The 25,458-nt window shown below is 36.3% G+C and overlaps 1 protein-coding gene across 5 annotated transcripts in view; it reads right to left on the bottom strand.

The window, feature by feature from the left end:
• nherf4b (NHERF family PDZ scaffold protein 4b) overlaps positions 1–25,458 on the bottom strand; it is a 65,357-nt gene that overhangs the window by 16,261 nt on the left and 23,638 nt on the right. For 3 of the 5 annotated variants that reach the window (XM_062048456.1, XM_062048455.1, XM_062048459.1), the window contains 5 exons: positions 22,388–22,415; positions 22,128–22,186; positions 21,862–22,067; positions 18,959–19,157; positions 15,677–15,813 (listed from right to left, as the gene is read on the bottom strand). In XM_062048456.1, coding sequence (XP_061904440.1) covers positions 15,677–15,813; positions 18,959–19,157; positions 21,862–22,067; positions 22,128–22,186; positions 22,388–22,404 — 618 coding nt within the window. In that variant the 5' untranslated portion in view covers positions 22,405–22,415. Of the gene's footprint in view, positions 1–15,676; positions 15,814–18,958; positions 19,158–21,861; positions 22,068–22,127; positions 22,187–22,301; positions 22,471–25,458 lie in introns of those variants that run through there. The other 2 variants (XM_062048457.1, XM_062048458.1) reach the window with 2 other exon arrangements.

Below are 25,458 nucleotides of genomic sequence, written 5' to 3'. Positions count from 1 at the left end.
AAAAGTGCCAACAATACTCCATTTACATTTCGTGACTTGAATATTAACCATGTTATGTTATTATAAGTGCTAACGCTGACAAAACTATGGCGGCGCCGTGATCACTAGCTTGTATCCAATTTTGACATGATCGACTGGTGAGGTGTTTCTTCACTTCCTTGCTCCCTTGAAGTTTATTGTGGATCATAAATCATGCATTCCACCTGGATAGTAGAATGCTGAGGACGTATTCCGACAAGTTGGTAGACTACGACAGCCAATTTAGACCCGGAAATGGCGAAAACCACACAAAAAGACCCTTGGTTCAATCTGCCTTTTCTTCGCGAGGATTATAAATCATTCTTCATCTAAATGGGAATATATGAACATCCTTGCAGTCGGCATCCTAATGACAGCAGACCTTGTACATTAAGTGATGTTTTATTATGAACATCATGAAGTCTGCAGTGAGTAATAATCAGTGATGCTGTTAAAAAAAAAACCTGAACGTTGTGATGCGTTTATAAAACTAATGCGCCGTGTATGCTTAAAATGATCAAAATACACAAATATTACATGTTATTATTAGGGCTGTCAAAGTTAACGCGATAATAACGCGTTAAATATACATTTCAATCACGGCCGTGCCGTGCCGTAGCGGGGGAACTTGGCTGCAGTTCACTTGCTACTGATGATCCACAAGCGAGCAGAAATGGACAAAAGAAAGTCAACATTATTGAAATATCAGGTTCAAAGCCATGGCAAGTAGTTCTCCCGACAAGAAAGGACTTTCTTTTGTCGTGAGAAGAGACGACATCCCTGCGTTCTAGAGGTGAGTGGTGCTTCACTTTCGTGTTCAGATTACGAAGGTGCAGTGATAACATAACATTTAGATTGTTACTGTGACTGCTTTTTAGTAAGTAAGACGACAAAAAAGCTCAACAGAAATGAAAGACGTCGGTAGGATGTCGAAAGAGGACTTTTTTTTATTGCAAATAGTCGATCCGACATCAAAACATGTTAAGACACTTTCTCAAACCAATCACACACTTTTCCGGCTTCAAAATAAAAGCACAATCCGGTTTAACTATGTTTAGGGTTTCTCCTTAATGTACAGGCTTCATATTAGCCGCCACACCTAACAAAATAAAGTAATATAATGTATTGTAGCGTCCAGAAGAAAACAAAGTTAGACGCTCTATTTAGCTTTCATGGCCAATTTTATGCTAACATCGGGCCCAATTCCAGCAAGTATTTCCTCCCTGCACACACATCTGTCTCCGTGTTTCATTCCTAGACATTTTTCTGGCTGGCTGAAATATTGTGTAAATTCTTTTATAACATGTTCTGGTTGAGTTCTCAATTACAAAATGATTAGCAGGCTGAATATGACATTTTATTCATTAATAAAGAAGGTGAAACATTGCCATGCAGCAATATGAAGTCCCCCCTGAAAATGATCTGTCTAGAGTACACTTAGTAATGATGAAAAATTATGCCTATCTGCGATTAATCACGATTAATTTTGAGTTAACGATGAACAAAATGCGATTAAATATTTTAATCGTTTGACAGGCCTAGTTATTATAAATGTCCTCGTTACTACATTACATATATACTTACAGCATTGTAAAACCTCAATAAAGGTGTTTAGATGTTTTTTAAGGGCTTTTTAGACAGGATAGAGCGGCTCTCAGGCTCCATTGTAAGCAGACTTTTGATCGTTTTTATTTAATATTTAGAATGCATAAAAAAAACCATTCATTGTCATGTCTTTCATAAAGATTTTAAACGATAGGCAAAATTCACGATTTGATTGTGGCTTACAGCTTATGAAAACTGAATTATGAAAACCTTGAATTGAAAATCTCAGAAAATGTTGGGTTTAAAAAACTAAACCATGATCATCAAAATTCTAACAAATAAAGAATTGACATACGGTATCTGTGTTGGCCCAGGGATGAGCTGGCGACTTGTCCAGGGTGTACCCCGCCTTCCGCCCATGTGCAGCTGAGATAGGCTTTAGCACCCCCCGCCACCCCGAAAGGGACAAGCGGTAGAAAATGTATGTATGGATATCTCACTTTTTCATGTAGTGAGTGTCACACCGTGGTGAGGGATGTCTTGTCTTGGTTTTTTTCTGTCTTGTGATTTTCATGTTTTATTTTGAAAAGTAACTCTCCTCTCGTTTCAGGTCACTTTCCCTTCCTTTTGTGTCATCAGTCTGACGTCATCCCTGTTCCCTGATTGTTTCCACCTGTTCCCTATTACCCTCATGTGTCTTATAAGCCCACTCCTTCCTTTGTTCTGTGCCAGATTGTTTCGTTCATTCGTACTTTCCAGCGTCTACGTCCATGTCCATGCCTTGCCTTGTATCTAGTCTATGTTCCATGTTCTTGAATCCCTTCGTGGCTATTTTGAGTTTTCCTTTTTCCTCCTCAGCAGAGTGATTTTTTGTTATTGACTTTATTCAGCCGAAGTGGTAAGTTATTAGTTAAATTCCTCAATTTTTGAGTGACTATTTTTGTTAAACTTTATTAAATAAGATAGTGTAGAATTGTTCATAGCTGTTGTTTATTCCTCTCGTTGGAGCGTTTTTTGTTTATACATTTTATAGCATTTACTGCGCCAATTATTAGTTCGTCTTTGGTTTTGTGTTTTCCTCCGTTCGGAGTGATTTTCAGTTGTTCCTATTTTTTGGAACCTTTTTCATCGAGTAGTTTTTTGGTTAATTATAGTATTGTATTCCTTGACTTTGGAGGTGAAAGGAAGCTGCCAAAATAAAAGCATGTCAAGTTTCCTACTCTGCATCTGAGTCCAATCCTTTTAGCAAGCCCTGACAGTGAGTTAATATCACATATTAGTTTCATTTTTTTTAAATACAACATTTTTAGTCAATCCAACAAAGTAATACAATAATATTAAAATTACAATTCCAAACTAAACCCGACCCTGCAACATTCAGAATAGCAATCAACAAAGTAGTTGAGAGGACACACAAACATGACACAAAACAATCCAAAGTAGTCGAGCAAAAATGAATAATATCAACAACAGTATCAATTCCTACATAACAGTGATTAAAAATCCCTCATTTACATTGTCATCACAGCCATTTATAAAAAAAATTAACAATAGTGTCACAGTGGCTTACACTTGCATCACATCTCATTAACTTGACAACACATTGTGTCCAATATTTACCACAAGAACAAAAAAAGTCATATTTTAGGTTCATTTATTAGTTCATCCATCCATCCATCCATCCATTTTCTACCGCTTATTCCCTTTAAGGTCGCGGGGGGCGCTGGAGCCTATCTTAGCTACAATCGGGCGGAAGGCGGGGTACACCCTGGACAAGTCGCCATCTCATCACAGGGCCAACACAGATAGACAGACAACATTCACACTCACATTCACACACTAGGGCCAATTTTTAGTGTTGTCAATCAACCTATCCCCAGGTGCATGTCTTTGGAAGTGGGAGGAAGCCAGAGTACCCAAAGGGAACCCACGCAGTCACGGGGAGAACATGCAAACTCCACACAGAAAGATCCCGAGCCTGGGATTGAACCAAAGACTACTCAGGACCTTCGTATTGTGAGGCAGACGCACTAACCCCTCTAGCACCGTGCTGCCTTTTTAGTTCAAACACATTTAAATAATGGATCCCATATTCCAATATATGACTCATTATTCCATCCATCCATTTCCTACCGCTTATTCCCTTCGGGGTCGCGGGGGGCGCTGGAGCCTATCTCAGCTACAATCGGGCAGAAGGCGGGGTATACCCTAGACAAGTCGCCACCTCATCGCAGGGCCTAACTCATTATTATCTAAACTAAATGCATTTTTTTCTACTGATATCATCTCCATAGCTTGTGTATACAAGTCAGTATGAGTTGGACTATCAACATCTATCCATTTTTTAATATTACTTATTTGTTGTGATGCATTTAGAATTAAATGCATTTTTATTCTTTGATGGCATGTTACTAAGTTGATGCAGATCACAAAGAACACAAGTTTGCAGTGTCATTGGGATGTTTACATTTAGGAATGGGATTGCTTCTTTTGTTGTTATAAACCATAACTTTTATTAAGATTAAGATTAAAGTACCAATGATTGTCACACACACACTAGATGTGGTGAAATTTGTCCTCTGCATTTGACCCATCCCCTTGGGGAGCAGTGGGCAGCAGCGGCGCCGCGCCCGGGAATCATTTTGGTGATTTAACCCCCAACTCCAACCCTTGATGCTGAGTGCCAAGCAGGGAGGTAATGGGTCCCATTTTTATAGTCTTTGGTATGACTCGGCTGGGATTTGAACTCCAACCTACCGATCTCAGGGCGGACACTCTAACCACTATTCTCTGACATTCCCACAATAAATGAACAAGAGTTCCCTCAGCTGCCTGACACTTCATACATAACTTGCTATCTACTGCACCAATTTTAAACAGCTGAGAAGATGTAAAATACAATCAATTCAAAATCTTGAATTGACTCAGCTTATTTTTTTATGCTTTTAAATGGCTTATCTGCATTTTTCCAAATATCATTCCGTGAGATGTCTCATTCATCTAAAATGTTTAAGTCGATCATCCATTTCCGAACACATGCATCATTTGCATTCCTAGTATGATGTTCATTTATTATTCCATAAAATCTTTTAATTAATTTCTTAATTGTATCTTGATTAAAAAGTGCATCTTTCAGTTCATGGCTATTAAAAGACATACTTTGTAAGAATATGCATTTCTTTACAGCGTGTTTTAAAGAGATAACATTTAAAAAATGATTTCTGGGTATACTATATTGATCAACTAATTTATTGAACGGTTTAAAGGAGCTTACATGAATAATATGATGAGGTTTAGTAATACCTCTATCTTTCCATGTAGTCCATTTCACCACATTTTTATTAATAATGATATTAGGATTGTACCAAAGAGGTGAATTCAAGGATGTAATTGGGTTGATTCCAAGTATTTTCTGACACAGTTTTAGAATGGTAAAAGTGGCTTCTATTGGGCTCTGCCTCAATTCATTAGGTATTTTTAATGTAATATAGACTCCCCACATCAATGTCCAAATTCATTAACATATTTTTTCTATGTTGATCCAGTCCTTATCTGCAGAAGAATGAAATAAGTGGCTTGCTTGTTCACAACCAAAGCAGATATTATAATGTACAAAGTTTGGTAATTGTAGTCCTCCCTTATCTTGTGGACTAGACAATCTTAAATATAAGCATCTAGCCTTCTTTCCACACCATATAAAATGTGATATCATTGTATGTATTTTCTTAAACCAACTTTTACTAATCAGGACAGGCATCGTTTTCAATATATAATTAACTGCTGGCAGTATACTAATTTTTACTATGTTCTCCTGACCCCAAAGTGATATTTGGAGACTTGACCAGCGTTCCAATTTGGAGTCTATCTTATTTCTTAAATATTTAAGATTTAGATCTCTGCTTGTTTAAAGGTTTGATGTAATATGCAGTCCTAGATGTATGATTTCTGCCTCTTTCCAATTTATTTTGGAGTTCTGAACTTGCAATATCTTACAGGTGGTAAGTAGTATTACACATTTTTCTCGATTTACTTCATACCCTGATAGACAGCCACATTCAGTGATTACCTTATTGATATGGTGAAGAGATGAGTCAACATGTGACAGGTAGAGAATTATGTCATCACAATACATCGATAGCTTATTATACTGAGAACCAATTTTTATACCATGAATATTATTTATACTTCTTATTTTTGTAGCTAAAAGTTCCATAATCAAAGTAAATAACGATCCAGATGCAGGACATCCCTGTTTTGCTCCTCTTTTTAATGAGAAACGTTCTGAAATATGATTATTGGTTTTGACTGATGCCATGGGCCTTGTATAAAGCCTCTTAATCCATTGTATAAAATAATCTCCAAATCCAAATTTACGTAATGTGCAAAACCTAAATGACCAATTTATGCGGTCGAACGCCTTCTCCGCATCAATGGTACATACTGATGTGGAATAAGGGAGACTTCTAGCATCGTAAATAACATTAAACAATTTCCTTGTATTGTCTGAAGATTGTCGACCTTCCATAAAGCCAGTTTGGGCAGTATGAATTATTTTTCCAATAACACTTGATAATCGTGTGGCTATGATTTTGCCAACATTTTATTGCAGTGGTTCTTATGCTGGGATCGATCGAACCCTAGGGGTTCGGTGAGTCGGGCTCAGGGATTTGGCGGAGGTCAAGACACACCCGACTCATCATGTAAAATTTACACGCGGCCCGCGGGCCAATTGCGGCCCGCGAGACCTTATTTTACGGCCCCCACCTTAATATGAAAGTTTAATGTTAGTGCGGCCCGCAAGTTTTAAATGAATGGCGCTTGACAGCGTTGTGTGCGGAGCTGAAGGAATTTACCAATCACGGTGTGGTATAAGGCTCTCGACACGAGGGCGTGCCGTGATGGCACTGCCTTTAGTGTCCTTTAGAAACTGTCACCGCATCATCTTTTTCACCATACTAACAGTTTGCAGGCCCAGACACATGTTGTATGAGGCTTCTGCAGACACACGTAAGTTATTGCAAGACATACTTGAGGAACAGCCATACATGTCACACTGAGGGTGGTCATATTTTATTTTATTAATTTTTTAACACTGTTACAAATATGCGCCACACTGTGAATCCACACCAAACAAGAACGACAAACACAATTCGGGAGAACATCCGCACCGTAACACAACATAAACACAACAGAACAAATACCCAGAATCCTTTGCAGCCCTAACTCTTCCTGGCTACAAAAACACCCCCGCTACCCCCAACTCGCCTCCTCCCAATCCCCCCACACACACCTCAACCCCCCCGCCCCCATCTCCCGAATTCGGAGGTCTCAAGGTTGGCAAGTATGCATTGACGTCAGTTGCGTGATGCAAGCAGAGAAACATTTTGCTGCTTTTCCACGACACCAGCACACGCTCTTCCTCCCTCCCTCCCTGCCGCCTTCGCTCGCCCGCCTGCTTGCTCCCGCCCCCGTTGTAAACAGTCCGGGCGGGGAAGACGAGCGGTCCGGTAGCTTCCAAAGCACTCCGCCGAAGGACCTAGCGACAATACAAAAGTGTGGTGCACTTGACCCCAGCGCTGATACTCCGACAGAGAGTCGCTGGGCGAATCAGACGTGTAACACGTTAGTGGTGATGTTAGCCCGTTCGGGGCTAATTGTGCTACCGTAACTGTAAACTCCACGGCGAGCCCCGACACCCCGATGTGTCTTATTTAATTTAATTTAATTTCATTTTGATTTATCTCCTTCATTGATGTGCATCTTTGATCGATAGACAATTATACCTCAATTATTCAATTATACATTTACACACCAAAGCCTGAGAAGGAGCAGGATGAAGAAAAATCTTATATTTTTCTGCCCCCTTCAACATAATAAGTAGTCTTACTTAATGATATCATATAAACCAACAATTACATCCAAATACAACGAAAACAAACAAAAAAACACAAAAAGTGCAAAACTTCATGAAGTACAAACCGAACAAAAAAAACAAAATAAGTAATATACACCTCACGGGATGATACAAAACAAATATAAAACCAGGCAAAAAATAAGTAAAATAATAAATATAAAGCAAAATGTAAACACGTATGGCTGTCCATATGATCTTATTGTTCTGTCTTTATATATTTTTTCAATTGGAATATATTTTTACAATCTTTTATCTCATTGTAAAGAGAATTCAATAGTTTAACCCCCACCACTGATATGCACATTTGTTTTAAAGTTGTCCTTGAATACTGATGTTGGAAATGACCTTTTCTTCTATAGTCTTCATTCTCAGAAGTTGCTAGGGCGGGAAAGCCATTCAAAGAAGGTGAATTCATTAAAAAGTGCATGTTGGATTTTTTTTAAGAAATCTTTTCTTGCGGCCCAGCCTCACCCAGTTTCTGCATCCAGTGGCCCCCAGGTAAATTGAGTTTGAGACCCCTGATGTAAATAGAAACTTCTCCCTATCGGCGTATTACGGATACAGCAACAGCAGAAGTCACACTGATTTGCAGGTGTGTAATTTGTTGTGAGTTTATGCAGTGTGTTGGTTTTGTTTGAACAAGGTGATGTTCATGCACGGTTCATTCTGTGCACCAGTAATAAAACATGGTAACACTTTAATATTGGGAACATATTCACCATTAATTAGTTTCTTATTAACATGCAAATTAGTAACATATTGGCTCTTAACTAGTCATTATTAAGTACTTATTAATGCCTTATTCGGCATGGCCTTATTATAACCCTAACCCTGGCCCTAACCCTCTAACCCTAACCCTAACCAAATAACTCTAAATGAAGTCTTTGTTACTTAGAATATGTTCCCCTAGTGTCCAAAAAACTCTAAATTAAGTCTTTGTTACTTAGAATATGTTCCCCATACTAAAGTGTTACCAAAAACATATAACTTTGTCTTGCATTTGAAAAAAACCAACATTTTTTTTTTCACTAAAGAAGGGTTCGGTGAATGCGCATATGAAACTGGTGGGGTTCGGTACTTCCAACAAGGTTAAGAACCACTGTTTTATTGTCTATATTGGCGAGGGATAAAGGACGTTAGTTACTGGAAATAATGGGTCGTTATCCCTTTTATGTATCAATGAGATGGGAAAAATTGAAGGTTGGAAAAAACTAGTGATTTTTAAATGAAGATTGGTACATTTGTAATTATAGAGGAGACAAGTCTTCACTAAATATTTGATAACATTCTGTGTTGTAGCCATCCGGGCCAGGAGATTTATTTTTTGCAAATTAATTTATAGCTTTTTGAATTTCCATTAATTGTGTAGGTTCCTCCAGTGATTTTTTTGTCATGCTCTGACAATGAGGGAAGTTGTATTGCGTTCAAATATGTCTGCACAGCTTATATGCTACAATCTTTCTCAGGCTAAACGTCTAATTGATTTGCTTGGGATCAACAGAAATACTACCATCTGAAAGTTTAATATGAGATATATGATTTCTAGTCATGTCCTTCTTTAATCTTAACGCAAGTAGCTTTTCAGCTTGTTTGCTGTATTCATGAAACTGCAATTTTTCTCTATTCATTTTATATTCAACTTTCTTGTTTATTATATTATCATATTACATTCTTTGTTTGCAAAGTTTGATCTAAGTTTCCTGATTATATTGTTTGGACAATGTGTCTTGCAATTGTTTGATTCCATTCAATAATTAATTTTCTTCAGCGCGTTGTTTTTTATTCTTAAAGCTTGCAATCCGAATAAGTTCTCATCTTACACAGCACTTTAAAGGCCTACTGAAATGAATTTTTTTTTATTTAAACGGGGATAACAGATCCATTCTATGTGTCATACTTGATCATTTGGCGATATTGCCATATTTTTGCTGAAAGGATTTAGTAGAGAACATCGACGATAAAGTTTTGGTCGCTGATTAAAAAAAGCCTTGCCTGTACCGGAAGTAGCGTGACGTCAGGTTGAAGGGCTCCTCACATTTCCCCATTGTTTACACCAGCAGCGAGAGCGATTCGGACCGAGAAAGTGACGATTACCCCATTAATTTAAACGAGGATGAAAGATTTGTGGATGAAGAACGTGAGAGTGAAGGACTAGAGTGCAGTGCAGGAGATATCTTTTTTCGCTCTTACCGTAACTTAGGCACAAATGTTCATTGGATTCCACACTCTCTCCTTTTTCTATTGTGGATCACGGATTTGTATTTTAAACCACCTCGGATACTATATCCTCTTGAAAATGAGAGTCGAGAACGCGAAATGGACATTCACAATACATCGGCGAAGCACTTTAGCTACGGAGCTAACATGATAACATCGGGCTTAACTGCAGATAGAAACAAAAGAAATAAACCCCTGACTGGAAGGATAGACAGAAAATCAACAATACTATTAAACCATGGACCTGTAACTACACGGTTAATGCTTTCCAGCCTGGCGAAGCTTAACAATGCTGTTTCTAATGACGCCATTGAAGCTAACTTAGCTACGGGACCTCACAGAGCTATGCTAAAAACATTAGCTATCCACCTACGCCAGCCAGCCCTCATCTGCTCATCAACACCCGTGCTCACCTGCGTTCCAGCGATCGACGGAGCGACGAAGGACTTTACCCGATCATCGATGCGGTCGGTGGCTAGCGTCGGATAGCGCGTCTGCTATCCATCTCAAAGTCCTCCTGGTTGTGTTGCTGCAGCCAGCCGCTAATACACCGATCCCACCTACAGATTTCTTCTTTGCAGTCTTCATTGTTCATTAAACAAATTGCAAAAGATTCACCAACACAGATGTCCAGAATACTGTGGAATTTTGCGATGAAAACAGAGCTTTTTGTATTGGATACAATGGTGTCCAAATACTTACGTTTCAACGATTGACGTCACGCGCATACGTCATCATACATAGACGTTTTCAACCGGAAGTTTCGCGGTAAATTTAAAATTGCACTTTATAAGTTAACCCGGCCGTATTGGCATGTGTTGCAATGTTAAGATTTCATCATTGATATATAAACTATCAGACTGCGTGGTCGGTAGTAGTGGGTTTCAGTAGGCCTTAAGTGCTTCCCATAAAGTGGAGATGTCAGAGATTCCTGATTATTTTTTATAAAATCTGAAATACATTTTTAAATTTGTAATTTATTTTCCTCAATTTCAAATAGAGAAATATACATTTTCTATTGTTCGAATTGAAAAGGCACTAGTGAAAAGCTTACGTCGATTTAAATTGGACTATGATCAGAAATATTTATTGGGTGGATTTTAGCATGCACGTTTTCTACAATTGCTCCAGGAACAAAGAACATATACATTCTTGAAAATGTCCGTTTGAATAAAAAGTGAAATCCTTCTCATATGGATTTAAGGTTCTCCAAATATCTATTAGGTTAAGAGTTTGCATTAATTTCAGAAGAGAAAAAACTGATTTCCTGGGTCTAACAATCTTACCAGTTTTATCAATATTTGGATTTATTGTTAAATTTAGATCACCACCCATAATAATATCAGAATCAACATAATCTGCCAATTTGAGCTCAATGTCACAAAAGAAAGAAGGTTTATCATCATTAGGTGCATATAAGTTTACCAGTGTGGTATTGTTATTATCTATATGGCAATTTATAATCATATATCTACCCTCTGGATATAAAAATATACTATTTGTGATATAGTTAATCTTTTGCCAACCCATCCTTTTTTTTTTTTAAATATTTTAATTGTTCAGTTTTCAAATGTATTTCCTGTGTAAAAGCAATATCAGTAGAAAAATTGTGTAGGTGTTTCAGAATTTTTCTTTGTTTCACCTGTTCATTTGCACTTTTGACATTCCAAGATATAATTCTCAAACCTTTTCTAGTCATTGCAATATATTTTCTTTGCGTTAACTGGTTTTCTTCCTCGTGTGACAAAAATAATCAAACATAACATTTAGTAATTATGTCTTCTCAATGCACAGGTTATTTTTCCCTATCAATCACCCTACCTCCCCCTCCCATTTCCCTTTACCACAAAATGGAATAATTTGAATAGCAAAACAAGCATGCTTAAAGAGAATAAAATAAATTAGAAGAAAAAAAAAAGGGAAACACAATCAGAAGAGAGGGAGAGAGCTAAAAAGAAAAACAGTGGAAGGGAGAAAAACAAAGATATTACGAAAAAATACCCAAAGGAAATATCACTAATCAATCAAGTAGTGGTCTAAAAGAAAAGAAAAACAGAACCTAGCCAGTAATACATCCCAAAAACAGTTTTGACAGAAATAAAGAAACATGCAAGACTTAGTTTCACATTTGAAGTTAATTGTTGAAATGAATGGACTTGTACACGATATTCAAATTTTTGGAGTTTCATACTTTAATTGTATTTAGGATAGCCCCTTAAGATGCAGCATCTCGTTTTCTAAGGGGTCCTATATAATGACTGAGTGAAAATCTAGTGGTAGGAGAACATACAACTTTTCTCTGACTACAATTGAACATTCACCCACGGAAAAAAAGGAGTGTCTACTGCAGCAAATGGGTGCAAGCTTTTGACCACAATCTTAGTCACTGCTCAGTGACATTCATCTACTGGCAGATGTGAACTGGAACAAGTACTGCCCGCCTCTAAACCAATGGAAATCTTTGTTGTCATGCTCATCTAAATGAGAAGGCATTCATTTCAATTTAACAACTAATAGCGCTAACATGATAGGCAGCGAGTTAGTACCTGTTGTGTGTACAGTCTTAGTAAGTGTTGCAGATCGTAATTTAGACAACAGAAACTCTATTTTTAGCACACAGACGGATGCTCTGTGGGGTGGCGGTAAACCATCATAGCACCGATGCGCATTCATTTGTCTGGAATGACCCGAACGCAACAAAATACATATTGAAAGATGTTTTTTTTCATATAGGAGATATCCTGTATTAAATAATATATTTGTCGCGTTCGGTGGTCGCGTTGTGGCAATGGTCGTGTTTCTTAAAGTGTGGCAGGAAAAGGCAGGAGGCGGCAAAAGTAGCGTCGTGAAAGCAACTCCTTTATTATATGCAATGAGCCAACAAACAAAATTATGTACAGCTCAAAGGTGCACGGAAAAACTGTGAGTTTAACACATTCAAAAATGTCTATAAAAACGCTGGAGATCAGCAGCATGTATTAGCATTTCTCAAAAGATCGTACCTGTCTTGTTGAGCAAACAATGAACCTGCGAGGAAGGCAGGGTGACTGTAGCTTTTAAAGCTCTCTGATTAGCAATCAAGGTGAGCCCCCCCGTTGCTAATTAGATTCAGGTGAGATAAATCAGATTGATTTGCTGCGTGTGAACCGTATCACATTGTAACAACCTAACAGACTTTATGTGTGGTGTTGGAGTTGTCCCAACTGTTTTTGTGGCCATGAATGCATCACTGGCTGAGACAATATATGATTTGTTTGTTTTGGTGTGATTACAGCAGAAAGTGACCATTTTTGATAGATAGTAGTTTTGTTGCTGATGTTGTTTTGGTTTGTGATATGGCCGACAGTAATCACTTTTACTCAATTAAAAGATTGTTGATGCAGACCACCTCCTCGTCCTCTTTAAAACGTCTCGTCATAGTTTTATCTGTTGTAATCACTTGTTGGAAATGGCACAGAATAAATTGTTATGTGTTTATTTTGTTTCGTGTTTAGGTTGGATTTGGATTTGGATTTTGTGCGCTGCATAGATTTTTCGTGTGCCAACACTGCGCAGTGTTATCAATACCGATACCAATATTTTGGTACCGGTACCAATATGTATTTCAAAACATTTCTGTACTTTTCGATACTTTTCTAAATAAAGGGGACCACAAAAAATGTCCTTATTGGCATTATTTTAACAAAAAATCTTAGAGTACATTAAACATATGTTTCTTATTGCAAGTTTGACCTTATATAAAATAGTGAAACTACAAGACATTGTCTTTTATTAGTAAGTAAGCAAACAAAGGCTCCTAATTTAGCTGCGGACGTATGCAGTAACATATTGTGTCATTTTCCATTCTATTATTTTGTCAACATTATTAAGGAAAAGTGGTAGAAAATGAATTACCGGTACTTTACAGAATATGATTCATTAGTATCGTGGTATTATACCGTACAACTCTAGTGTGGACCAAACCATTTTTTAAAAAGGGTTCAAGGAGGTTATTGAAATGATTAAAATGTTAATATTGTATGACTTGAAGCTTTGTTTAATTCTGATTATTTGTATGAATATATATTAGTTGTATATCAGTGTATTCATAGTAATTTTGTGTGGCCCTTAGAATTGTCATCACCTTTCCCCCTTGTCTGACGGCTTTGATTCTGCTTATTCATGAAGACAGACACACTTAATGAATTATTAAATGTATTATTATCTTATTAAATATATAATTTGCTGCTATTGTTATAAATCAGATGCTACATATATTTTGAACACACTAAAGTGTCTAGTGCACAACAACTAAACAAAAGCAAAACCTATACTAATTGCTGCCATTTAAATCATTTGAGTTTTACCCTCAAAAGCCTTCCTGTATCCAGAGACTTTCCGATCTCAGGGCGGACACTCTAACCACTAGGCCACTGAGTAGGAAATGTGTTCCTATACTTTACCGATACTGTAATATGATTGTTCATGTTTTTCAGTCAGTACGGATTGGTGTTCTATCACATTATGTTGTGTATTACAAACTCAAAAACCATTTGGCTCCTGACGCAAAAGCTAGCTTACCTCTTGCCATTGCTAGCTAATGCCATAGCATGCCATTGCAAGACTATGTGTTACTACTAGGGCTGCAACTAACGATTAATTTGATAATCGATTAATCTGTCGATTATTACTTCGATTAATCGATTAATAATCGGATAAAATAGACAAACTACAATTCTATCCTATCCAGTATTTTATTGGAAAAAAAACAGCATACTGGCACCATACTTATTTTGATTATTGTTTCTCAGCTGTTTGTAAATGTTGCAGTTTATAAATAAAGGTTTATTAAAAAAAATAAAAAATTTAATTAAAAAAATAAAAAACCTCTGCGCATGCGCTTAGCATAGATCCAACAAATCGATGACAAAATGAATCGGCAACTATTTTAATAATCGATTTTAATCGATTTAATCGATTAGTTGTTGCAGCCCTAGTTACTACGCTAGAAAAAGAGTTCCTCAGTGTTTGCTCGTACAACAGCTTGGTTATTATACAGGTTACGTAACATAAATGAAGTACTGTTGGCATTTTTTGGATGCATTTTTTAAGTGATTTAGAGGCAGAATGGATTGCTCCCATTAGCTCCATTGCCAGCCACCAATAACAAGCCGATTTTTACAAATTAAAATGCAAAAATGAAAGTTTGTCTTTTTCTCTCATTAAGAATGTGAACGTTAGGCAAAATTTCCCCCAAAAAAGTGCAGTTCCCTTTTAAGCTAGCAGTTAGCTTCTTGTGTTATCCTCCTTGGTGTGTGTGTGTGTATGTGGCATTTTGGCCATTCCGTATCCTGTAGTGCTCCACTGATAATGATAATTGGAAGAAACTTTGAATTTTTTTAGAAGCGACTTCGCACTGTGGATAGACAGTTTGGGAGCAAGCTGTTCATTACAGCTTGCTCTCAAATTGGAGCCGGTGTTCTGGCAAGGCATGCACCCCCCTGGAAGTCATGCAACTACTATGTATGTGAAACAAGGAGTATGGAAATACAATTGTGTCTTCCTGAGCGTGAATCCCATTTGAAGGAATCTTTCACGTGAGTACAATCTTTAGCATTTAAATACTGGAACGCAGCTGTGGTAAAGATCGGTTGTATTTTTTTTAGAGGTATGGACTGCTTCACTGAACAGTTTAAACACGTTTAACGAGCTACCAATGTATAGTAAATCCCCATTTGAAGGGTTTATAAATAAATAACACATTGTGTGACTAAAGAAATATTATAGTAATGTAATAAAGCAACATCATAAAAACTATATATGTCACTGCCAAATACCAACCTAGTTTATTTACTATATAAACTATATCACTGCCAAACACCAACATATTTGTTTTCTATAAAAACTATGTTACTGCCAGATAAAGTTAAAATCCATACTTTGATTTACTATAAAAACTTTGTTAGTGTCCAAATACTGAGGGAGATGAAGTCAAACATTTACCATCCTGCTGAGTGCGGAGTGTGTGAGATGGGAAACTGCTGCTCCGTTTAGCCACAGCAGGCGATCCCCCTTCTGAACTCCAGACTTTTCAGCTGCCCCTCCAGGAAGCACGTTCACAGAGAAGCAACCTTTTTCAGCTACAAGACAACACCAACAAACCTGTCAGAAGCTTGTAAAGAGTCTGGCTGGTTTTTGGTCGTGTAGATTAGTTTGCCGTGTTTTGTTTGTTTGTTTTTGTGCAAATACAAGTTGAATTCAAATATTTAACACATGTCAATGCTTTTGGAACAGTGAGTGTGTGCCTTTAAAAGGTGGTGCCAGTTGCAGAGTGAGTGTGACTTCAGTGAGAGCTCAGCAGCATTAGCTCAGCTGTGTCAGCTGTGTTAACTTGTTAGAGGTACTTCATAAAGTTTTAGGACTTGGTTGGTAGTTGTACTTGCACTAGTAAAAAGATAAGCGCCGTGCTTCTGACATAATCTTGTTGACAGAAGCACATCAAAAATAGCATGACATGTTACACCAAACGTATCGCACGTAAAAGTAAGTAATTATATTACGCGTTACTAGTCAAAGTACTGCCATTATTCTGTATTATGCGTTATGCCTAACGCTAGTAAACACTGAATGCAAATGGCCAACCAACACACAATCTGTTTGTATTTACTAAGTTAGGCTAAAATATGAGGTAACACATGATTACGAACTGTTTGTGAGCCGAGAGAGCTGACTCTTCTTTGGGAGCCGATTCTTAGAGAAAAGCCAAACTAAAGTGAAGTACTGTAGATGTCATAATGTATAAAACTTCGCTATGGTGCATTCAAAGACCGTCAAATAAAGTAGGACATTTTACCTCCTATCTTAATGTTATAAATACTGATTGTTATCAGTGAATGACCAATATAATGTAATATCAATAACCTGCTGTAGTATAAATTACCACCAAAGAGGCACATGCTTTCTCTGAAATGTTAAAGGTATTGTTGCTGTTCTGCAATTGGTTTCAAGATTCATTGACCTTTAGGTTTACCCAAATGTACATGCTATGTCCCCCAGACGGACAAGCAGTCGAAAATGGTTGAATGGATTCTGATATTAATATTTAGGCCTAAACATTCTTAGTTCAATTACCTAAAAATAATTCAAGAATCAAGTCTCGCCCCAAAAAATCAACACCATATCTGACCCTTGTTCAATGTCACGTTATTGATGGTAAAATGCATTTTTAGACAATATGATTTGCCTGAGCGGCTCGGAGACACCGAGTGTAACAAGCGGTAGAGAATGGATTAGAAAGGACAGATAACATTTTTAAAAAATAAAATAAAATATATATATATATATATATATATATATATATATATATATATATATATATATATATATATATATATTAATTTTTTTAACTTGGGACTTTCCACGGGCTGGATTTTGGACGCTGGCGGGCCGGATGTGGCCCGCGGGCCGTAGTTTGGGGACCACTGTTATAAACCAACTCCGAAGTGCGGCCCAGATGTGGATACGTTGTTCAGTTATTTTAGCGTAAATTGATTTACACTGGATTATTTTTAGCATTTTTAATGTATAAGTGGACCACAGCCTTTTATTTTTATGTAGGCCATTCTCAATTTGCACCGTATGTAGCAAAATATAAATTGGAGAATATTAGTAGTACAATATAAGTAACAGAATATAGGTTGTCGTGGAGATTATAAGTAGTATAATATAAATAGTAGAATATAAGTAGTCGATTATTAGTAGTAGAATACAAGTAGTACGTTATAAGAAGTACAATATATGTAGTAAAATATACATAGTACAATACAAGTAGTGAAATATAAGTAATAGACTATAATTTGTAAAACATAAGTAATAGAATATAAGAAGTAGAATGTAATTAGCAGAATATAAGTGGTATACTTCAAGTAGTTCAGTGCTGAGCTCTGTAGAATTTGCACCTGGCTCGCTGACAACAAGCTATCTATACACTTGGGTAAAACAGAATCCATCCTGTTTGGGTCCCATATCAACCTCAAGAAAGTCAATGACTTCACCATAAAAGTGGGTGACATTGTTATCACCAGGAAAGATGAGGTCACCTACCTAGGTTCCATTCTAGAGGCTAACCTTTCCTGTGATAAAATGGCAACCAAGGTAATCAAAAAGGTTAACCAACGAGCGAGATTTCTCTACAGAATCTCCTCTCTGGTCAACAAAAGCACCTTGAGGATTCTGGCGGGAACTCTCGTTCAACCCTTTTTCGATTACGCATGCACCTCCTGGTACCCTAGCAACTCCAAAACCCTCAAATCTAAACTCCAAACATCTCAGAACAAGCTAGTCAGGTTACTACTAGACCTCCACCCCAGATCCCACCTCACTCCTACCCACTTCTCTAAAGTGGGCTGGCTCAAGGTGGAGGACAGTGTTAAACAACTTGCACTGAGCCTAGTCTATAAAATCCGCTACACCTCCCTGATACCGAAGTACATGTCAAACTACTTCCTTAACGTAAATGACCGCCATAACCACAACACCAGGGGGAGCTCCACTAACCACGTTAAACCCAGATTCCGAACTAACAAAGGTCTTAACTCATTCTCTTTCTATGCCACATCAATGTGGAATGCGCTCCCAACAGGTATAAAAGAAAGGGCATCTCTATCCTCCTTCAAAACCGCAATAAAAGTTCACCTCCAGGCAGCTACAACCCTAAACTAACACCCTCCCCGGATTGCTAATAATCAAATGTAAACAATCAAATGCAGATACTTTTTCTTATGCCTTCTGATCTCTCTCTCTCTCTCTCTCTCTCTCTCTCTCTCTCTCTCTCTCTCTCTCTCTCTCTCTCTCTCTCTATGTCCACTACTTGATGTCCATATCCTACCCCCCCGCCCCCCCCCTCCACACCCCTGATTGTAAATAATGTAAATAATTCATTGTGATTATCTTGTGTGATGACTGTATTATGATGATAGTATATATGATAGTATATATCTGTATCATGAATCAATTTAAGTGGACCCCGACTTAAACAAGTTGAAAAACGTATTCGGGTGTTACCATTTAGTGGTCAATTGTACGGAATATGTACTTCACTGTGCAACGTACTAATAAAAATCTCAATCAATCAATCAATAGTAGAATATAAGTAATATAATATAACTACTGGAATATAACTAGTAAAATAGTATAAGTAGAATTAAGTACTAGATTATAAGTAGTAAAATATAAACAGTAAAACATAAGAAGTATGGAAAATGACATGAACGAATGCAGTATTACCTCCTACAGGTATGAAGTTGATACCGAGACCTGAGGCGGGATCTTTGACGATGTGACACAATCTTGGTGGTTTGAGGTCTGGGCTCTTGTGTGCTCTGACAAGATGGTGCAGGTTATGACCACATGCTTTTTCATATTCTTGTCCGTCCAACACCAACAAACATAATTGGTGTCCACTCAGCCTTATTCTCTTGGCCACCTGATGCACAAACACACTTACTGTATTTACTCTATGAGTTATTGTTTTCAATGTGTGTACCGGTATTAGTAACTACCGGTAGTCACATGTTTACACTATTCAACATGTCTGAAAAGAGCAGGAAGAATCACAGCTGAATTATTCTTACACACACCATTTCTTTTACAGTAAGTATTGTGTTTCTAGTTGGTCACTTATAAAGTGTGTACAATACATTAATAGTATGCAGTAATGAAAGTAAGAACAAATACAATGCAACAAAAGAAGTACAGCCAGTGCATCCATCAAAAAAAGAACAAGAGTTGATGAAACATAATAAGTGTAAAGGGAATTACATTTTGAATTCATAATTGCCATCAAATTTAGTTGGTAAAAATATCCTATCTTGCAAAAATTATGAATTACCTGAAATGACCTAAAACAAGAAAAGTTTCAGACAGTGATTAAATAGTTTTATATGTCTTTTTTAAAATAAAAACTAACTCTGTAAAGTTACATAGTGTAATTTAAATACAGTAGTAGGATGGAAGCCTTTAAAGGGGAACTACACTTTTTGTGGAATTTTGCCTATTGTTCACAATCATTATGAGAGACAAGAAGACAAAAGTTGTTAGTTTTTTGCATTCTAACATGTAAAAATTGGCTTGTTCTTGATGGCTAGCAGTGCAGCTAATTGGAGCAATCCATTCGGCCTCTAAATCACTTTGAAAATTATTTCAAAAACCGTCAACAATACTTCAATTACGTCCTGTAACCTGTATAATAACCAAACTGTAGCGACATTGTTATTGTAACAGCGTACACTGAGGAACTCTTTTTCTAGCATAGTAACACATCGGCGTGCTACGGTATTAGCCATAAAAGTTAACTATGAAAAGAGACAGGCTAGCTTCTACGTAAGCACAAAATGCGTTTGAGTATGAATGCACAACATTGCGATAGAACACCAATCTGTACTGACTGAAAAACATGAACAATCCTATTGAAGTATCTGTAAAGTATTAGCCCACATTTCATGTTTTTTTTTTGTACACAGCTAGCCAGACTGTGTATGTACTGTAGTTGTAATAATACGCATGATGTGCTGCGTGTATCATGATTAATCTTGAAAATGTGACTCACTCGATGTCTGTTTGGTCCAGGTGGCCAGGGAAGTTTTTTTCGGTTTATTTGGGTAAGCATTCCATTTATGTCGAAATAGCATTACTTCAAATTAGAAGCTACAGCTTCGAGTCACTTTCGTCTGCTCCGACGTTTCACCCTTCCTTCGTGCTGGGTTCTATAAGCAGCAGTTTATCCTCTGTATAATTAGCTTCAAAAAGATAAGGTTGTAAATCCTGATTTGAACAAAAATTTTCTATTATCACTGAACGGAAATCAATGCGTGGAAGAAATCAGTTCCGGTAATGTATAAAATGACCAAACTACGGTAAATATTGTACATATTACATATTGTCTGTTACTACATTATATATATATATATATATATATGTATATATATATATATATATATATATATATATATATATATATATATATATATATATATATATATATATATATATATATATATATATATATATATATATATATATATATATATATATATATATATATATATATATATACACACACTACCGTTCAAAAGTTTGGGGTCACATTGAAATGTCCTTATTTTTGAAGGAAAAACACTGTACTTTTCAATGAAGATTATTTTAAACTAGTCTTAACTTTAAATAAATACACTCTATACATTGCTAATGTGGTAAATGACTATTCTAGCTGCAAATGTCTGGTTTTTGGTGCAATATCTACATAGGTGTATAGAGGCCCATTTCCAGCAACTATCACTCCAGTGTTCTAATGGTACAATGTGTTTGCTCATTGGCTCAGAAGGCTAATTGATGATTAGAAAACCCTTGTGCAATCATGTTCACACATCTGAAAACAGTTTAGCTCGTTACAGAAGCTACAAAACTGACCTTGCTTTGAGCAGATTGAGTTTCTGGAGCATCACATTTGTGGGGTCAATTAAACGCTCAAAATGGCCAGAAAAAGAGAACTTTCATCTGAAACTCGACAGTCTATTCTTGTTTTTAGAAATGAAGGCTATTCTACAAAATTGTTTGGGTGACCCCAAACTTTTGAACGGTAGTGTATATATATATATATATGTATATATATATATATATATATATATATATATATATATATATATATATATATATATATATATATATATATATATATATATATATATATATATATATATATATATATATATATATATATATATATATATATATATATATATATACATATACATATATATATATATATATATATATATATACATATATATATATATATATATATATATATATATATATATATATATATATATATATATATATATATATATATACGTATACATATACATATGCATACATATACATATATTTATACTTGCAGTGTTGATGGAGGGTTTTGAATATATTCTTGAGAGCTTTGAAGGCTACAACGGTGACTCCCATTTGCAGCCTCTTCCAGGTGTTTTTTATCATCTTTAAAATCATAAAAAAACAAAAGACATATGTGTTCTGGTCTCTCATAATGATCGTGAACGATAGGCAAAATCCTCAAAAAGTGCAGTTCCCCTTTAAACTGGAAAAGAGAATGATCTGACATTCAAACAAATGTTTACCTCCGGGTGGGGAATGTCGTCAACATAGACGTTGTTGACTTCCAGAAGCCTGTCTCCATCCTGTAGTCCACAACGTGCTGCCACCCCTCCTGAAAGCACGTTTCTAATGATGTGACCACGCTGCGTCCATTCCAAGCACAGATGAAAGCCAAACGATTCTCCTTCCTCTTTCTTCAGCACACACAGGCGAGGTCTTGCGGTTGACTCTGAGAAAGAAAAGATTGTGTAATAGCGTTTTCTCCACTGGATCATTAGAAGCTTGTTACCTTCTGTGTGTACCATCAGTGGGTTGTCAATTCCCTCTTTAGGGTTAAATGTAAACTTCCTGCACAGAAAGAATAGACACTTGATTTATTTTTAGGTACAGTAAAGTTCCATGACACAAAAAAAGCTCAATAAGCTTAGCAAATCAATTCGACTAGAGTAAAATATTCATGTACCGGTACTGTCTGTTTCCTTGGCAGTACTTTCGTGTTTTATTTGAAGAAAGTTGGAAAAAGAAGGATCAGGAAAAAAACAGACTTACTCAGTACAACCTTTCATTTTCAGCAGTTCTAAAAACAAAGATCAGATCAAGTGAATATTTTTTAATGACATTTCAGATGTTTTCAAGCACTTGTTAACTTAGAGCTCTGTGAAAGTATGTACTGTACTTGGCTTCAAGAGGAGCATTACATTACTGAGTGCAACTACTGCTAGTACTACCTATACGCGCTAACTTCAAATGAACAACCATCATAAAATTGAATCTTACACTCATGGATAGGGTTAGAATTCCAAGAACCGTGTAAATCATTTGTGATTAAATGAACCAATAACCAGGCTCACCGGAGTTTGACTCTAGACACAAAAATATAAATTCTACTACACCCTGTTCTCCAAACATGGTAGGAATCACTTGTAAAGCATATTTCTCTAGACGTGGCTTACTATATTATTCATGCATGCCATCTCTGGGTGACTGTGGCTGTGTTTTGGCTTCCGCACATACTGGGAGACAAATATACTGTACATATATACAGTACATGCATACATTCAATACATACATACATACATGCAAAAGCATATACATATAAACATGCATATACATGTATAAACACATACATACTTAAATATGCACATACACACATACATTTGCACACTATACATACATACAAACGTAAATACATACGCACACACATATACAGTATACAGTAGATCAATACTAGCGCTGTGAATCTTTGGGCATCGCACAATTTGATTTGATTTGATTCTTGGGGGTAACGATTTGATTCAGAAGTGATTCTCGATTGAAAATAACTCTCGATTCAAAATCTATACTTTTTAATAACATTGGGTGCCAGTTCTATGATTAATTTTATTCCTCCATAAAATAGATAAACAGCTCTGATCAATATCTATATTACTTACAAGAAAACTGGTTTCGAGAGGGACAAGCGGTAGAAAAATTGTTGAATGGAGGGATTTTGTTTAATAAAACTCTACCCAAACATTTAATAAAGTGTAAATACAAATAAGTCTAAAGCAAACCTGTACAGCAAATATGGGCATCTACATTAACAATATGATTTGCCTGAGTGGCTGGACAGGACAGATTAAAGAAACTATATATATATATATATATATATATATATATATATATATATATATATATATATATATATATATATATATATATATATATATATATATATATATATATATATATATATATATATATATATATATATATATATATATATATATATATATATTTATTTATATATATATATATATATATATATATATATATATATATATATATTTATATATATATATATATATATATATATATATATATATATATATATATATATATATATATATATATATATATATATATAAAAATGTATAAGTTTTTTTATATCATTATTACAAACCCCGTTTCCATATGAGTTGAGAAATTGTGTTAGATGTAAATATAAACGGAATACAATGATTTGCAAATCCTTTTCAACCCATATTCAATTGAATGCACTACAAAGACAAGATATTTGATGTTCAAACTCATAAACTTTTTTTTTTTTTTTTCAAATAATAATTAACTTAGAATTTCATGGCTGTAACACGTGCAAAGTAGTTGGGAAAGGGCATGTTCACCACTGTGTTACATGGCCTTTCCTTTTAACAACACTCAGTAAATGTTTGGGACCTGAGGAGACACATTTTTTAAGCTTCTCAGGTGGAATCCTTTCCCATTCTTGCTTGATGTACAGCTTAAGTTGTTCAACAGTCCGGGGGTCTCCGTTGTGGTATTTTAGGCTTCATAATGCGCCACACATTTTCAATGGGAGACAGGTCTGGACTACAGGCAGGCCAGTCTAGTACCCGCACTCTTTTACCATGAAGCCACGTTGATGTAACACGTGGCTTGGCATTGTCTTGCTGAAATAACGTTGGTAACGTTGCTTGGATGGCAACATATGTTGCTCCAAAACCTGTATGTACCTTTCAGCATTAATGGCGCCTTCACAGATGTGTAAGTTACCCATGTCTTGGGCACTAATACACTCCCATACCATCACAGATGCTGGCTTTTCAACTTTGCGCCTATAACAATCCGGATGGTTCTTTTCCTCTTTGGTCCGGAGGACACGACATCCACAGTTTCCAAAAACAATTTGAAATGTGGCCTCGTCAGACCACAGAACACTTTTCCACTTTGTATCAGTCCATCTTAGATGATCTCAGGGCCAGCAAAGCCGACGGCGTTTCTGGGTGTTGTTGATAAACGGTTTTCGCCTTGCATAGGAGAGTTTTAACTTGCACTTACAGATTTAGCGACCAACTGTAGTTACTGACAGTGGGTTTCTGAAATGTTCCTGAGCCCATGTGGTGATATCCTTTACACACTGATGTCGCTTGTTGATGCAGTACAGCCTGAGGGATCGAAGGTCACGGGCTTAGCTGCTTACGTGCAGTGATTTCTCCAGATTCTCTGAACCCTTTGATGATATTACGGACCGTAGATGGTGAAATCCCTAAATTCCTTGCAATAGCTGGTTGAGAAAGGTTTTTCTTAAATTGTTCAACAATTTGCTCACGCATTTGTTGACAAAGTGGTCACCTTCGCCCCATCCTTGTTTGTGAATGACTGAGCATTTCATGGAATCTACTTTTATACCCAATCATGGCACCCACCTGTTCCCAATTTGCCTGTTCACCTGTGGGATGTTCCAAATAAGTGTTTGATGAGCATTCCTCAAATTTATCAGTATTTATTGCCACCTTTCCCAACTTTTTTGTCACGTGTTGCTGGCATCAAATTCTAAAGTTAATGATTATTTGCACAAAAAAATGTTTATCAGTTTGAACATCAAATATGTTGTCTTTGTAGCATATTCAACTGAATATGGGTTGGTTTGCAAATCATTGTATTCCGTTTATATTTACATCTAACACAATTTCCCAACTCATATGGAAACGGGGTTTGCATTACAATTTTAAAAATATATATTTTTTGGGCCGATTTAAGAATCGTTACAAATAAGCATCGCGATTCATTGGAAAATCGATTTCTTTGACACCCCTAATACGCACATATACACATACATATGG

This window comes from Entelurus aequoreus, linkage group LG05 (assembly GCF_033978785.1).
Source record: "Entelurus aequoreus isolate RoL-2023_Sb linkage group LG05, RoL_Eaeq_v1.1, whole genome shotgun sequence".
In the NCBI taxonomy this organism is placed as follows: Eukaryota; Metazoa; Chordata; class Actinopteri; order Syngnathiformes; family Syngnathidae; genus Entelurus; species Entelurus aequoreus.
Note: the sequence above shows the minus strand (reverse complement) of the source record. Positions and strands in the feature narration are given on the sequence as shown.